At 38.1% G+C, this 18887-nt stretch overlaps 1 protein-coding gene across 8 annotated transcripts in view; it reads left to right on the top strand.

Moving 5' to 3' along the window:
- The window catches only part of LOC134647880 (whirlin), a 99043-nt gene that overhangs the window by 69928 nt on the left and 10228 nt on the right, over positions 1 to 18887 (top strand). For all 8 annotated transcript variants that reach the window (XM_063502234.1, XM_063502235.1, XM_063502231.1 and 5 more), the window contains one exon: positions 4368 to 4469. In XM_063502234.1, the coding sequence (XP_063358304.1) occupies positions 4368 to 4469 (102 nt within the window). The remainder of the gene's footprint in view (positions 1 to 4367; positions 4470 to 18887) is intronic.

Raw genomic sequence — 18887 nt, 5'->3', positions numbered from 1 at the left:
ACGGGCAAGTCTGGAAAAAAATCCTTAAGAGCCCGTTAACGATTTTAGAGCCAAAATTTAAAATTGATAGATTTAGTCCTTGAAATTGTACACCTTTTGTTACGTAATATCTAAGTAACAAGTATTGGTTTCTATTAGCACGTCTTCTCATCTTGCCTTTTAATAATGAGGTCCCGAGCGTGCGCGGGGCAGTTTTTAAAAATTCATCAAAAAATTATAGTGGTAAATTACACAAAATGATGTATAAGAATAAGAATAGTTTCAGGAAATGTTGTAGATTGTTTAGGTATTAAAAATACGTTGAAATAAAGTCGATTTTCACGAAAAATTGTCACTTGTTTTGAAGTAATTTCTGGTGAAAATTGATTTCGTCTAACTTTCATTTACTCTTGTTCAATATCATATAACAAAAATGTAGTCTATTAAAGGTGGAGTACATAGTCTTAAGACTCTTAAGATCCGGCATATATGGTCGACCTTCACCGATATGTCTGACGGATGAAACTTACATATTATGAAAGAAAATATGTTCCTGAACATAAATAAATAGGGTTGCCTAATGAAATATGGTCAAGGCTATTTTTAATTAATTTTTGAAAAAAAAATTTTTTTTCTTCAAATTTCACCGATCTGTCTGACAAACGAAATAAGTTCCAGTGGAAAGTATACAACTTGTACAACATAAATCAACTAGGTTGCTTATCTTTTTCCGGTCACTATTATGTGGTTGCCGTGTTTAAACAGGTGAGTTTTATCGATAATTGCACTCATCAGTCTGACGCTTGAATTATACATCAAAATGATGGTAATTTTATTGCGAATACAGTGGCATAGGGTTGCCTGCGAAAATCCGGTCACAAATAAGGGGTGTCGTTTGATAGGTCTTTAAAAATAAATAGGGGTCTGCAAACAACATTTTTTGATAAAGTGAATCATTTCGGAAATAATAATTTAGAAAGAACAAAAAACGGTTATTCCTTCTAACTTTTGAAAAATCGATCAAAAAAATATGAAAAAAATAATAAAAAATAGTGCTTAAAAACTCATTCAAACAAAATTAAAACAAACTTGATAAGTTAAGCCGTTTATGAGTTATTGCTAAAAGTCTTCCCTTCTTATTTTATTTAAAAGCCTGGCAACCCTTATTTGTGACTGGATTTTCGCAGGCAACCCTATGCCACTGTATTCGCAATAAAATTACCATCATTTTGATGTATAATTCAAGCGTCAGACAGATGAGTGCAATTATAGATAAAAACTCACCTGTTTAAACACGGCAACCACATAATAGTGACCGGAAAAAGATAGGCAACCTAGTTGATTTATGTTGTACAAGTTGTATACTTTCCATTGGAACTTATTTCGTTTATCAGACAGATCGGTGAAATCTGAAGAAAAATTTTTTTTTTTCAAAAATTAATTAAAAATAGCCTTGACCATATTTCTTTAGGCAACCCTATTTATTTATGTTCAGGAACATATTTTCTTTCATAATATGTAAGTTTCATCCGTCAGACATATCGGTGAAGGTCGACCATATATGGGCGATCTCCTACTAACAGGATACGTGTAAAAGAAAATTACCATTTTTAGCAGTCCAAACTTTACGAAATTTAGAAAATAAGATCGACAAAATCAGTGCTATACGCGCGTTTACCTAAAACGTCCAGCAGAAAAAAAACATTACTAATTTAGTGAGTCTGTTTAAAAAAAATATCTGTAAAAGTGCAAGATAAGAAGACGTGCTAATATGTAGATACCCTTGTTATTTCTATTACATACCAAAAGGTGTACAATTTCATCGACTAAATCTATCAATTTTACATTTTTGCGACTAAAATCGATACCGGCCTCTTAATTCAAGCCTCATATTCAGCTACCTACTTATTGGTATCTAAATTAATCATGTTACCCACTTACCACAATAACTTTGATGAGTTTGATGGGTACAGTGGAGTAGGAAAACCATTAGATAACACGGTAACGTAAGGTTTGTAACGTAAGGCGAAACTTAACCGAGTAGGTAGTCTTTCTGAGTTGATTATGAACTGTAACTAAATCTCGGCTTACCTACGCTCAGGGAAAACACTAGGTTTATACGTCGTATGCATGTGTGATGTGTGTATTGTAATTTTGAAAATTGTGCTAACATGAATGACAAATTACAATCGGTGTAATCAATCACTTAGCAAAATAACTTGTAAACTGAATTGTATCGCCAGATTCGAGTCACAGCGCCTGCCAATATCAGAGCTGCAACGCGGCACGTTGAATTGTAATTTCGCTACAGAGTAACTGTTCCACAGCGTTAATGTTTCGAAGTTAAATCATTTTAAGAGTTGTCATTCACAGTAACCTTTCAATTATCTGAATCAAACTTGATTACATTACTAGCATAATAAATACATATAGTACCTAGCTACCTACATCGTAATGAGAATGAGGGCTGGCAAGAAAAGTAGTTAAGTCACTTTTTTAAGATAAATATTAGCTAAGTTTTTCTCCGCACACGCACAGTCAGCAGCAGTAGTAGCCAAGCGGGCGTGATGTTTAAAAAACCGGCCAAGTGCGAGTCGGACTCGCGCACGGAGGGTTCCGCACCATCAACAAAAAATAGAGCAAAACAAGCAAAACAACGGTCACCCATCCAAGTACTGACCCCGCCCGACGTTGCTTAACTTCGGTCAAAAATCACGTTTGTTGTATGGGAGCCCCACTTAAATCTTTATTTTATTCTTGTTTTTAGTATTTGTTGTTATAGCGGCAACAGAAATACATCATCTGTGAAACTTTCAACTGTCTAGCTATCACGGTTCGTGAGATACAGCCTGGTGACAGACGGACGGACGGACGGACGACGGACGGACGGACGGACGGACGGACGGACAGCGGAGTCTTAGTAATAGGGTCCCGTTTTTACCCTTTGCGTACGGAACCCTAATAAAGGTAAGTAATAGATACCTACAAATGTTCGTGACATGGTGTTTAAATCGTACTTTACTAAGTCTATAATTGAAGTGATTAATTAAGCTATGGTTAAGTTACTATTAGGATTAGGTCAGGTACGTTACGTTCACGTGATATTTATTATTTGTGAGCATTTTGTGAGTTCAAATAAATGTTAACGAATTTTATTATATAGGTATTTTCATGACTTTTATGCTTTGCGTGACCGTTACTTAAGTCCTAAAGTAAAGCGCTAAGTTAAGTCTGTGTTCAATAGCAAATTAGGCGATAAAACAGTTTTTGTAGGTATTTCAATCACGCAAATGGCACGGGGTCTGTTTCACTAGGCAGTTCTACAATATCAACACGCGCCTTATTCTACCGCACGCGCGCGCTTTTTCACAGCCAACTACCCATATGAAATACCTAAATGCCTGGGCATTAAATAACTTACTGTAAACACCACTCAAGTAACTTTTGGTGTGAAATTACGTCCTTGAAAATATTAAAGTCCAATCTTGAACAGGCCCGCCATAAATTTCCAAAGAGAGGGCATTAGCGACAACAATCCGGTAACTTATCACTTAGCTGGCAGACTTGGCTCGGTGGAAACTGTGCCAACATGCAAAAATAGCGTCAAAAATCAATTGCATCGTCGGGATGGTCATCCCTCGCCCCAGTCTCACGGCGGGCACCCGCTACTTCACACCAGCCAAAGACATCGAACTAGATATTCATAACCCGTCGGTTTCCCTAGTTTTATCCTTACGCATGATTACCCTAAACATACCTAGCAAATAATATCTAAAAAAGTGAATTTAGCGTAGTTTGTGTGAATTTTGTTAATTTCGCGCGTGCTATGATTGTGCGTGCTATAATGTTTCGTGCATGTTGTGTACCTATTTTGTGTGGTAGAGATAATATCCATTGTTGTTTTTACAACTGATCTACTTTTTTAATATTTCTAAATGTTTTCTAAAACTATATTTAGTTCGATTTGTTGACCAATTCGAATTACATTCTTGTCAAAAGATTTCTAAAATGTTGCACTGAGTAGGTAATTCGTCTGACGGCTGTCTATTAGAATTGGTGCATACGGTGCAATAGTGGTGGTCGACCTATTCGCACCAAATATAATTTATTGTTGGGAAATTTTATGATTTGGTAATTTAATACATTATTTAACAAGACCAGCTACCATTTAATTCCTTCTGCGTGGATCGGCTTGCATGCCGGCACATTCTATGGGGTACAGCCTGACACACGTATCGTGACGCAGACTAATTTAACACCGGAGGCCGAGTTACCGTTTGCGTCATATGCTTGCTTCACACTAACGTGTAAGGCTGCATCTCACTGTTCCCAAGGCTTTTAACAAATATTGTGGTTTAATTTAATAAATTAAATCATATTTTAAACAGGAATACGAAGAAGAAGGGCGGCGGTCGCGGCGGCACTCTTCGCCGTGCAACTCTCGAGAAGGCAGCACGACCGCGTTGCACACGCAGCATTACGATGAACAGGTCAGTTACTGAACACGCTTACCTACGTTATACAACTGGCCTTACCTGCCTACAGTGACCGTATAACAAATCTCGTCTGGCTAGTTAAATAAGGCTAATTCATATTAGTGATTATGTGAAAACTGCGGTGATGTACTTTTTAATATTCGAAATTTATTGCTTTAGACATAGGTACCCATTGTACTTAGCAATGTTAATTCAAAGATTAACATTGTCATATTAAATGCGATTGCGCCGTTTTATCAAAAAAACCGTCGAATCGTGATGCAATTGAATTTTGCGCAGAGTTACATAATGCCCCAGAACAGGGATGTTGCGAACATCCGCATCCGCATCCGCAACCGCGGAACATCCGCATTATTTTCAACATCCGCATCCGCATAAAATCGATGCGGAGCTTATGCGGATGCGGATGTCGAACAAGTCGGTACAGGAACGTCTTAGCGGCGGCGTAAGTGCTAGGTAATTTCGTCATTACCTATAACGAAATCGTCTAGATCCAGAAAAGTCGGCGAAGTTACTGTTTATTAAATATAACGCACCTATATTCTTGCTCAAATACTAAACATTTGTTTTTTTTTTAATAAAAAAATACTAAAAATTTAATATTTGACGTTTTCTAAGTACCTAATCTTGACATCCGCATCCGCATCCGCATCCGCGGATGTGAGCCTTTAAAAATCCGCATCCGCATCCGCATCCGCGGATGTCAAAAAATCTGCATCCGCAACATCCCTGCCCCAGAATACCACGTACACGCGTACAAGATCAAATACTTATGACACTACTTTACGCATATTGCTACTTGCATGCCTGACATATGAGTCTCGCTTATTCTTCTTCGGAGCCCTCGACGTGAAAGGGAAATATGACACTTGGTTGTATGAATTGTCTTCGGCTCAGTCGTTTCCCGCCAAAACTCGTTTGTAACTGAATAGTTTGGCGCCCCGCCAGGCCCGACACAGCCATCACCAGTGATCGGAATTGGTAGTGCCATTTCACGGGACTTCAGTGTGTAAGCTTAGTATGGATATACCTTTTCACCCCGAGTTTTCATATTACCTACTTCAATAAGGATGATGACACATGTTGAATTTTATAACAAAATCTTATAGCAAATGAGCAATTTATAATAATAATGTGGATATTAAAATAAAATACGGAAATGTTACAAAAATACAGGACCAGAAAGTTTCAAAATTTAAGTTTTTTTTAACTTCCAAAAACGATAAAAGTAAGGGTACCATTCGATTCCTTACATTTTATCCAAAAAAATATTGTACAGCAACTATATACATAAACGCAATATTTCACGGACAAAAACGCAATTTTCTTGTTTTGTCCATACTTCAAGATGGGATCTCAATGACCTTGACGTCACGTTCACTTATCCTTTTGTGAGGGGCGTTTCGCGAGTGAAGTGCGACTGTCGGACTTTGACTATAATTTCTGACTTTTGTGTTGCTTTAATGCAATGGGTCCCATATAGACAAATGATCCTAAAAACAAAGCCGATCGATTGATACCATAAATTAACATTAGTCCTGTAGCCTATTAAAGACATACCAAGAAATATTTTCGTGGAAAAATAAGAGTCTTGGAATCCCGAGTCTTATCCATGTTAAGTACAATGTTTGAGGCCATTGACCCCAAATGGCACTACCTATTCCGATCATTGGCCATCACCGTCCTAGTGGCCCCTCTAAGCGATTTATGATATATATTGTTTTACCAGTAACTTGTTTAAATGCCTTTCTACATTGTTTTTGACAAACACGACGATACCTATCGGTTTTAGTTGCAAGGTCGCCCAGCTTGCAAGTATTATCAAAATACGAGCGGCTATTGTATAATAGCTTTATTTTAGTAAGTACATAATGTAAGTTACATTTTTTATAAATTCATAGGCGTAAAAATTTTACAAGTCACAGTTGACCTAGTTGTAGATTGTGACTGTTATAAATTCAGTCATTACCACCATTCTACTACTAATCAGCATAATGCTGGATTTCAATGTACTACGGAAAGCAATAATCTGTCCTCTAAAATTTATAAATAGTCAATGGTGGAGGTAAAGTAATTTATAACCCATCAAAAACATTACATGTAAAAAGGTGCAAGTCTCGCAACGCTTTTACTACAAAAAAGTTTTGAGATGTAATGTGAATCCAAATCGGTTATTTTAATCAGTGCCAGGGGGTGTTAAAACCGTATTAATAAGATATCTTTAATTTGTAATACATATAATGACTTGGCCATCGCACGGCTGCATAATGACATAAGGATCATCGTCACCTATTAAAAATAATTCTAATTGAACATAACGCTAGCGCTAATTGCAGTTTGAGCATTACACATATTTACGAGTACGGTACGAGTAAAGCATTATGTGCGATTGTGTGCATTAAGTCATTATATGTATTACAAATTAAAGATATCTTATTGATACGGTTTTAACACCCCCGGCACTGATTAAAATAACCGACTTGGTTTCACATTACATCTCAAAACTTTTTTGTAGTAAAAGCGTTGCGAGACTTGCACCTTTTTACATGTAATGTTTTTGATGGGATCTCATCTCTTTTTGTAGGCAGTCCTTCTTTTCAGATACTCATACCCATACTATGTATACACATATCATAACTAAACATATCTTCATTCATACTCACATCGTACATCGTAGTGTACCTTTACTTTACCTACTATTTGTAGGAACTGCAACAGTAACTTTGTAATATCATATATTTATATGGGATTACAAACTTACTTATGCAGTTCTTAGATCTTTAAAACGTGACTGATATTGCAATATTTTTAGGTTTACCCTTTATGTGGCCATTAAACCCTAACTCTGTACCAAATTTCAGCGCTCTGAGTTTATGGGAAGTACTCATTCTATTCTGATCATGAGTGAAAGAAAGCTTTCGCTTAACTTCGGAACTAAATGACCTACAGACTTGAAATTGAGACTTGAAGTATGTGATTATAGCTTACTGGATGGCGAAAATTTCTGCGTTCTGGTCTTATCCAGAGGTTCTCAAATAGGGGCCTGATAATGCGGCGAAATGGTTCCAGTAAAGGATGGTACGGCAGTGTTTGCTTCGCGCTCGACTTGGCGGGGGCACTACCGTGCCCCCAGAATAGTCATTGTTAGGAGACTCACAATGCCGCGCATATATCATTTGATGCGGTCAAGTTTTATGGCGGATAGCGGCAGCTTCTATACTTGCATATGGCTGCTGCTGGACTTAGACCTAAGGCCAATTCCTACTAACTAACTGTGATATTTTACACACAAATCAGGGTTTTGTAATAAAAACCAAATCTTTCATGTTATATCTTATATTAAATAATAACTAATATATTTTTAATACATTCGGAGATTCGATTTCTAAAACTACTTTATCAGTCTAAATAAAATTAACTACTCGTAACTACGTGGCCAAAATAGTGCACTCAACTATGATTTTTAAAAGATTACTTACAAACTTATGTTTATGAAGTTAGGCCGATGTCATATAAAAATTAAAAATAGGCTGATGACATAAATGTACAGCAAAAACATATTTGGCGGTTGTTACATTCTTGGACAAAAGTTTGTTTTTGTTTTCATACGGTTAAAGGATCGACCACACAGAATCTTGACGCAGCGTGTGTTAGCGTTTTTGAACTGCGGTGTATCAGTCTCTAATCCCTCGAACACGGCTTATGATTATTAAAAATGTTATGTTTGTGTAATATACATCGCCGTACATAATGATCAAAACTGGAAGTATCAATGGCTTTTACACCAAATCATTATATTCTGAACACAATTTTTACGGCCTCTTCACTGTGTTCGGGCTCGTCAGGGATGGATACAATCATGGAGGCGGTCACACGTGGAGTCGATTACATTACATATAATGCTAAATTAAACCCGCACTGCTCGATCGAAGGTCATAGCTTTTCCTGCAGCGTCCGGCGCAGTTCCTCGGTGGCCTTAGTAAGGTCTTTCCTGTCGTGGTGCCGCTGCTTGCCGCCCAAGTCCCCCCCGTAGTCCTCCAGATAATCCTTCGGCGGCTCGGCCGGGTATTTTGTCCCGAACTTTGGCCGCGGGATGCGGACGCGCTTTACATCATCCAACCAGCTTTCCATTTTGTATGACACAAGGGGCTGATGTAATTGTTATGCAGCGGATCCTCTATCAGGTTTTGCGAGTTAACTGTTACCTGTAAACAAAACAGTAGACTTCAGTGTTTATAGAATGAAAGTATTTATTGCTGATATTGCGTTCAGTCAATGTGACTGGATTGCAGTATGAAATAAAACACAGGAACAAATTTTAGTTTCAGTAAGTATGATTTACTAATTATGCTGGTTCAGCGAGTTGCCGCTCGTCACCAGAGAATGTCATTAAATATAATACCTACTTATGTGTAGGCACCTAGTCCTCTTAGTACCAATTAAGATTGACTTTATCTTGTTTGATTAAGTAGTAACAGTAAAAAAAATAGTAAATAAGTCGTACGTGCATATCATAACGATACAAAACGTGGCAACAAGCGTTTCTGACGCCGGCGTCAGTTGGCAATTGTTAGCCAATGGTTGCGCAAGTGGCGATGGTCAGTGGGCCATGCTTAAACATAAACACCCCTCAGGTAAACTTGTATAAAAAAAAACAACAGCTGCAGCTAACACTTTATTAGTGTGATTATTCTAAAATTGTATGTGCTTGATGTAATCCTGTAGCAAAAAAAGGAAATATCTTTGGTTACTTAACTTCGTCTATGAGAACCATGAGTTAAATCGATTTCGAGAGAGATACGAGACTTTTGAATAGTATTTAGATCCTATAAGCCATGCAACATTAATTCTTACGGCCCTGTCACAAAGACTCCAACTAATCGTAACTTTTCTTGTAATTACGTCATTACTTTGGTTATTAGCTATTTAATAGCCGACTTTTCGTTTTCTTTGTCATTTCCTGCTACCAGTTCGGTTATGGCATTTAAAGTAGGAATTTTAGAAGATGTAGAAGTAAAAAGATTGCACATGAAAATCTCGAGATTCTCAACGATCGAGAGTCGCAGCATTATAAATTAGTCTTCCTGTGATACTGTCTGTCCACACATACATGCTACTTTCACTTTTAACACGAACACATAATTCACTCTATTTTCTAAAAATAAATCCTTCATACAACTCGTTTCTCTTCTTCATTTGACTTTATTGCTTCAGGTGAAGTTCATGCTTTTTATGTCCCTGAACATAATTATGACACAATTTACCTGTCTTTTTTACGTACTATGTGAGTAATGTCAGACTTAGTAGATGTAGCGAAACCATAGAGAAAAAAATACATAGAGTGCTCACTCCATACATCAGTTTTAGTACCAAAAAGACTATTAGCATCTAGCATCGAGTAGCGGAACTATCAGTACTGCTACTTGACAATAGATGTAGCACCGACCGGAAAGTCTTATCTCAACAGCATAAGACTTTCCGGTCGGTGCTACATCTATTGTCAAGTAGCAGTACTGATAGTTCCGCTACTTGATGCTAGATGTAGACACTGAAATTAATAGTCTGAACTGATGTATGGAGTGAGCACTCTTGTCTTACTATATTTCTCTATGGCGAAACCAACACAAATAACAATTACTTAAATATAAAACTACGTTATTTACTATTGGTGGTTGCATGTGTTATTACGGAAATACCTACTTTAATCAGTGTATTGAGCTAATAAAATAGTTTTATTAAGGAAATTAAAATTTGTCATGATGAATGACAATGATTAATGGATTGCGCGCGCGCCGGCTAAGACAAAGATCTGCATGCACGATCGGCTCTCTCCGGAGAAAGTGAGGCTAAACGCGGTGGCATTATTCTATTTGACGCTTTCAATAGCCTTGTTTCACGTTGAATTATTGAACTATTAAAACCATTACATCCCCCATTTGTTACATTTGGATAATTTTAAGTTATCTTACTCGAGAACATCGAGCACTATCAATTTTGAAAATAAGCGTCAACATTTTCCTGTGTGTTTTTGTTACCGCCATAAAACATTTATATAAGTATGGAAAATCAAAGTGATAAGTGAGCCGGTATAATAAAAGTTAAGGTCTTTCAAACGTGACGTCACATATCGCGATCGTTTACGTATATTGTTTATTAAAAAAAAAACAAATATAAGTTTATAGCAACCTAAGCCAAGACACTGTTAGTACATAGGTAGTCACTAGTCAGTATCATAAACATGTATATAATTTTCGAACTATCCTAGGATCTTAAATTAAACTATCTCTATCTATATAATAATCTAATTGGTAATAAGTAGTGGAAGTATCGCAAAATTGAATGGTGGTTAGAGCAATTGGACTTCATTAAGAGCCAACAGGAGCTGAGATTTAAATATTTTAGGTAAATATACCCGTCTGCTAACAGAAGCGGCTCCTAAAACTAGTGCGATAAGGACAAGGCGAAAAATCCTGCGTAAAAATCTCAAAAATCGAGGTTTCGTACTCGACTGTTTCCTCCTCCAAAACTTAACCAATCGTAACCAAATTTGGAAATCTAAATGATTATGACATTATCTGTGTCGGACCGTTTTGCTTTTTTGGCTAATTGATATAAGTTTTGAATAGCGCGCCTCTCATTGCGGCATAGTCAATTAGGCCATTTTTGAAGGGCTCTAGCGCCTTAAAAAACAAAAATATCAAAAAAAGCAAAACGGTCCGACACAGATATTGACAATATTAATCTGTGTTGAAAAAATCATTGCTCTAGCTTCAAAACCCACAGAGGAAACAGTCGAGTACGTTTGTATGGAGAAATGACCACTCCTGTTGGCTCTTAATAGCTAATATCACGCGAACACCGCAGAAGGTGGATAATTTCGAAATGTAAGTAATGTCTTAGAAAGCGGGTCGCTGGCAGCCAATAACTATACTTTATGGTGTTCTGGTTTAGTTAGGATTGTCGTGACTCAGAGTCGTAGGTGTGCGATACGGCGCCGGCGCTAAACGACAACCGGACAGACACCTGATTTTTCCTAGAATTAAATGTGAGTCAGTGAAAGAGTTATCTTAAAAACCTGTTCCATGATTTTATACTTGTTTTGCCCGTAATTATTTTTCAACAAGCTGACACAGTGCGCCAATTTAGGCGATGATTCTGACTCGACGTGTGTGGTTTGTAAGGCGCACTCAATATGTTATTTTGTTTTGGTCACTCGGTGTCCTAAAAACTTTATACAACGCAAGTGACCGAGCACTTGAATTCATAATAAAGTAGGTAGGTACATAAATATTAACTCTGTCTTTGTAAACATAGTCGACATATTTTTTTAAATAAGTACAGGGCTAAATAAAAATTAGTAGGTACGTTCAATACGAGTAGGATAGATGCAGCCGGAGACGAATGCAAATGACAACAATAGTACCTATTCACGTCTCGCTTGACGTGACGCGAGTCTTGCCGGAAGTGTCCCGCCGATCGCGTGCGCCCGCGCCCCATGCATAATTCTCCAAACATTTTATGTATCTGCATTGAGATCTTTCCAAACATAACTTGACCTCGAGGTCTATAACAACTATGTGCAACATATTACACTATTCTACACTGGTCAGTTAGAGGTCATGCGCTTGACAAGCGTTGAGACTCACTTACCGCCGCATCGGAGCGATACACAACTTTTTAATTATTAACACAAAAGGTGTAGTAAATACATACAGAAAAATCATGGTGTAGGTAATGCATGAAAAAAATCGTAGGTACCTACTCTAGTAGGTAGCCCTTAGCTATCTTTAACCTGCTTTCGAGTTCATTGGGATGACAGGACCAAGTAAATATTTCTAAATCTCTTCTCTTCTTCCTCGCGTTGTCCCGGCATTTTGCCACGGCTCATGGGAGCCTGGAGTCCGCTTAGCAACTAATCCCAGTAATTGGCGTGGGCACTAGTTTTTACGAAAGCGACTGCCATCTGACGTTCCAACCCAGAGGATAAACTAGGCCCGTATTGGGATTAGTCCGGTTTCCTCACGATGTTTTCCTTCACCGAAAAGCAACTGGTAACGTAAATATCAAATGATATTTCGTACATAAGTTCCGAAAAACTCATTGGTACGAGCCGGGGTTCGAACCCGCGACCCCCGGATTGCAAGTCGCACGCTCTTACCGCTAGGCCACCAGCGCTTCTAAGTGAATATTTCTAAATAATTCATATTTTTTATTACGGCATATCTGCATATTAAATTATAAAGCCAGGCCTAATGCGAATGGATTTTTTTGGCTTGTTGCTAATAAACTAAATTTTTGCTATTATACTGTGAAGGTTAAATTAATAGAAATGTTTTTTTTGGAAATGATAAAAAAATACTCGTCATTAGTTAGATAGCCAGCCAGCAGCAGACAGCCTATCATAGTTGTCCTTAATTGTGCAAAGAATATTCGACCGCATTGCATACTAATTTTACCTTGGCGTGTCTTTGCTAATCAATCAAGGGTTTCAAAGTCGTAACATTTGTTAAAAAAGCACCAACTGAACTGAGCGAATAGATACCTAGATATAGTTAGTAGGTAATAGATGGAAGGCCGACCATTTCCCGAGCTTTTCCTCCAAAACAGTGAAGAAATCCCTACTATATTATGAATGCTAAAGCAACTATGTGTCTGTTTATCGCTCTGACTTCTTCAGGCCATTGAACCTATTTAGATGGATAATGCATATAGTTTGAGTCTAGGTGGAGGACATAGGACATGATACACAGAAGTCATCATTCCACGGAGAAAAGTCGCGGGCGGAAAACAAATTATACGTAAATGTGCGGCGTATTTACGGCCACTTTGCCTGCTAAATATCCATTTTGAGCGTCTCTTGAAGTCGTCCGCGGTTTATTAACACGATATTAAGGGTGATGTTTCCAGTGGAAATATCACGCATGCTACAAGAAAGGCAGTTCCGAATAAGTAGTTATGGTTAATGTGTTATGTGCCCGCCACGCACTCCAGATTGCTTTTGTACGTGACACCAAAATTCACCAAATACTACGCCTAATAGAACCTCGCCACCCACATTTCTTACTTTCCCTGCGAATTGTCTTAGATTCACTTCATACGTCGTAGTATTCGCAGTTATTTCACAATGTGAATCTAACAGTAAAAACACTTAATAAGTGTCAGCACCCTTATTAAATCCACGCCAGATTAGGTTTTGGTTAGGTAGTTACTTAACTGTGGTTCCAGTTGATAGAAATTACACGTGACAGACACAAATATATGAGTGACATTGGTATTTTTATGTCCAATTTTATAACATCACGGCCACTGTCATATCACAACGAACAATAAATACAGCTAAACACCGCTTCAGATCTGTTCCACTTTTTTGTACCTACTTATAACTTTTTACGAGTCGTGAACCGATTAATGATAATGTATAAGTGAGTCACGCTGGTTACCGTTGCAACAACAATGTGACGGCTCCTCCGATGCGCCCGTGGCCCAGTGTCCCACGGCAGATAACACTTCTTTGTTCCTTGATCGATTCACACGTGAGACTGACGACATTGCGACGCTATTGTTCTAATTCAATAATCTAACAGTAATACCTAAATAAGTATTTAAACGCAACTTCAATTAACCTTCTAAAAAGTGATATCTGAAATGAAGGAACCGCTTAGTAATTAATTCATTAATAATTGTTTTCCCCAGTAGTTATAACCGCTTATTGATGATATTGTTTCGTAGATTTCGGTTATAAGATAGAGGCAGAACGGTTATTGTAAAAGTTAAGTGAGTTTATTTTCCAACGCACTTTATAACGTCTTGGAATTGGATCAAAAACGTATCATTTGTTAATAATGTGCAGTCTCTCAAAGGTAGTATTATAGTTTGAACCCGATGGCGACGCTCCTGAGTGCGAGAGAAGCGCTGGTGGCCTAGCGGTAAGAGCGTGCGACTTGCAATCCGGAGGTTGCGGGTTCGAATCCCGGCTCGTATTTACCAATGAGTTTCGGAACTTATGTACGAAATATAATTTGATATTTACCAGTCGCTTTTCGGTGAAGGAAAACATCGTGAGGAAACCGGACTAATCCCAATAAGGGCCTAGTTTACCCTCTGGGTTGGAAGGTCAGATGGCTGTCGCTTTCGTAGCTAGTGCCCACGCCAATTACTGGGATTAGTAGCCAAGCGGACCCCAGGCTCCCATGAGCCGTGGCAAAATGCTGGGACAACGCGAGGAAGATGATGATTTATACTTAAAGTTAAAACATACCTACAGTCTAGCTACACATGTTAATTATTACAGAAAATGTAACAAGAGAACAAAAAACACAGGAAATTAATTGAATTATAGGCAGGAATTATGTACTAACATTATCTTTAATAATACAAAATCTAGCTTGTGGTCGCTAATCCAGGCCCTCATCGATAATATAACCGGAATAATAACCCAATAATTATTCATGGCGGCGTAATGAACTATTGGGGCCCCATTGATACTTAACGAGAACATGAACTAAATAAGAAATTAATGCTAACCGGTTCAACTCATTCCCAGGAACTAAAAACCGTAGGTATAATATACAGGAAGAAGCGATTTACATACCTACTAGTATCGCCTGGCTCAATATTTCCTGTAATTGCCAGTTTCCCGTCTCGTTACGTTACTTTCGCACGTTTACAGAGATTAAGTACGGCAAAGAAGGGAAAAGAAAATAGAACAGCACTGTCAGTTTCTTAAGATTGATATAAGATTTAATCGTGAACCTTCCTGTTAGAAAGTATGAAATGGGATAAGATTATAGCTATCCGTACGAGGCTTTACAGGATAGTTTCTCCTTATAGGCACTAATTGATTGTATTGGCTTTACTTTATCAGCTTTTCCGATTCAGCAGTTAATGACATAACATATTTATTTATTATAGATTCATTAACAATGCCAATGGCTGCGGTAAGAGGGCTCCTTTTAACGGAGGTTGAAGAACAAGCAGTAAATTACACATATATCCGGAAATTGGGTAAAAGCGATATATTTTTGGATATAAACAAAACCGGTACAGAGATTTTGCCGAAGAATATCCAAGATTTGGTTAACGCGCTGGATAAATTTTTCTTGATAAGCATTAACTTCAGAACATTTCCAAAGACTCCGATTTTTGTACTTAATAGGTCCGTGAGTACATTCCAAATTGACATCCGGTACGAGTATATGGTATTGCCAACGTACCTCTACCTACTAAAACATAGGAGATACAAAGTGCACAGTTATGAATTATGCAAAATATGGTCTAGCTAGGATGCAGGTGGGTGATGGCGGTGAACGGCCGCGTAGTGTTTGGCTAGCGGGACCACGCGACGTCATGTGCGTCTCCGCTCCCACGCGCCGCGCTAATTGCCAGCTTTGTTTGCCTCGAAACCTGTACGAATATACCACTCGATACTCATTTACAACGTTTACTCTACGCAGATACCCACATCGATTATCGCCAGGCCTCAAATCGTGCTAAGTAACTGAAAATTCCATTGCACGTACGAAAAAAAAGACACCAAATACCTAATAGATATTTATTTACTCTCTACAGATGACTTCTTATCAGTTATCAAGGATTATCGAATCGAACAAAGTGCCTACCTACCTAAATGAAGAGTGCATGTGCTATATTACACTCAACATAAGCCGCTCATATTGCGCCATATGACAGTTTGAATTTAAAATGAAGCCGTGGTTCAATCGTTAAATTTTACTAAACTTCACTAAGTGTGGCCTTAACATAGATTGCAAGATTGCTGCTTTGATAATACTGTTCGGCCTATTGTGAAATGTTTTTTACTTACTTTCGAACGGTTCTGCCTTTTTAAGCAACACATTTACCTCAATTTGCCGTTTGAAACCAATATCTAGTGTTCCGGGTAGGCGAGATCATTAAAAGGTCCCGATGTAATCTCCGTGCTGGTCGTGCGCCGGGGCGACCCGCGGGTCAGCACTAATCTCAGCACTACACCGCTTTTGCGGACCTTTGAGGTAGTAAGTTAACCGCTCTAGTCGTTCTGGCTTATCATTGAAGATACTTAATAAAGGAACTTAAACCATATAGGTATGCCCCCATCTTTGAACTTGCAATAAATTATGTACTCGACAGTGACAGTTATCCCGCAGTCGAATCAACTGCAGAATTGCATTTCGACTCCTACGTATTCGTAATAGATGCTAAATTATTACTGAGAAAACGGTTCTTTTAAGGGCGGAGAGGCTATCGGCCCATCGAGGCGGTGTCCCACACAAACTGTATAAGGAAGGTGTACGTACTGTAACATTAACCCCGTTGCGAACCACGTCTCCGGATCGTGATCTCGTGCGCCGCAGCTTCGCGAGCAAATAGATACCGATCTATCCATCAGACGGTGCCTGCAGGCCACGTAAAGTTACGATAACACTTCCTAATCTCAAATGTCACACTCAATACAAGAACAATATGCGCAATCTCACGAAAATTAAACAACACATGCAAAGAGTACCACGTCCCTGCATAACGCCGTTTAACTTAAATTGATCACGGGTCTTCGACGATTAATTCCTATTAGAGTCATAGAAAGCGTGTCATGGTAGTTGACAGCCTGTGAAGTAGGTAGGAGAGTAAAAAAGTGCATAATTGATGACAATACAATAGACATGGCATGGGTCGAAGGCCGGATCTGTGCTGTCGACGCCGTCCTTGTTGCATCCGAGCGCCGGTCCGACGCGCAGATCCGCGGGAAATTTTAAGTATGGTCAACTGCACCCCGTTTATTAATTACAATCAGAGGTTTCGATTGATGTCAGAAAAACGAGGTAGAAAGGAAATAAGGTTTTGTGTCAATTGGTATTATTATGTCGATTATAACGTCTAAAAGTATACTTGGTCAACCAGATCTTGACAGTAGAAAAAGGCGGCAAATTTGAAAAATGTAGGCGCGAAGGGATATCGTCCCATAGAAAATTTGAATTTCGCGCCTTTTTCTACTGACAAGATTTGGTTGACCAGCTATATCTACTGGTAGAGAAGAAAGAATAGAGAACTAGCAAAAAAGCAAGCAAACAGAAAGGCAGTAAAAAAACAGTAATAATATTGGAGGTGGACCGGGTAATTATTCGGTATTCGATTCGGTAATTATTCGGCAAATTCGGCGTTTTCCAATATTCGTACCTATTCAGTTAAAGTGCCGAATATTCGGCATATACATTGTAAAGAAAACCGTTCGTTTTCTCGTGGTCCTTAAAACACACGATGAGACAATATGTTGAATCCTTAGGATATTTCGATCATTAGGAGTGTTGAAAATTTGAAAATATTCAGTCGATATTAGATGCGGTAAAATCTGACCGAACATTCGGCCGGATATTCGTATTCGGCAAACTCCCTATTCAGCCCGCCTCTAAACCATACCATACAATGTTGGTTTAAAAGCGAAACTGCGAACAATGCCATGTGCTGTAGAAGAGATAAGGTACACACACACACATATTATTTCTTTCAGAGTGTTAATTTTAATTAACTACGAACTTATTGATGATTTTGATTAAAGATATAGCAATACAAGAACTATCGTGCAATTATTATTTTTTTATGTCGAGGAACACAGGATTATGCGATTCCCATTTATTTCCATACAATCATCTAAGTTATATAGGTATCTAATCTAGTATGCTCACATTGTACCTATAAAGATTTTTGTACAAGAAACCCGTTTAGATTGATCTTCAGTATAGATCAAAATAATTCATGTTAGTCTTATTAAAAATAAATAATTACCTATCATCCACGGGCTCTAAGCTTCTCACCCATCACAAAAACGAATCAACAAAGATAAGTAATTAGAATAACGGCACCTAACTAATAGGTATGTACTTAATGTATCATTCCACTAACTACATTTGATTTACGTAGAACGTTTTATTTATTTTGAGTGGTTACATATTTTTTGTTGTACCTAACTAACTAATGTAATTTACTCATGATGAGTTAATGGAGGAGTTATAACATATTGTAAATAGCTAGCATATCCTCTAGGTATAACTAAGCCTAACTTTACAAACACGGTTGCATTTAATTTGCACTATCAGATTACCCGTCATCTCCATTGTAGTCAGTGTACCGACTACGTAACAAGGTGGTCCACCTATTACGGCTGTGGCAGAACCCTAGCATTAACTACCTATGCGATATATTCTTCTAATGGAAGCAACCGGATTAAAAGTAACCAGTAAGTAATCTAGTTACATGCACATACCTACAGGTGTCACATGCATGTTACAATAAGAAAGAAGGATACGTACTGTCCATGGCCCAAAAAGAACCGGCTGACGGTAAGCAGAACTCGATCAGATGTGATCCGATTAACACACTGCAATTCACATGGCGCAAATAAATTGTTGCTTTCGCATTTAT

The sequence above is a fragment of the Cydia amplana genome, chromosome 5 (genome assembly GCF_948474715.1).
Source record: "Cydia amplana chromosome 5, ilCydAmpl1.1, whole genome shotgun sequence".
Taxonomy (NCBI): Eukaryota; Metazoa; Arthropoda; class Insecta; order Lepidoptera; family Tortricidae; genus Cydia; species Cydia amplana.
Note: the sequence above shows the minus strand (reverse complement) of the source record. Positions and strands in the feature narration are given on the sequence as shown.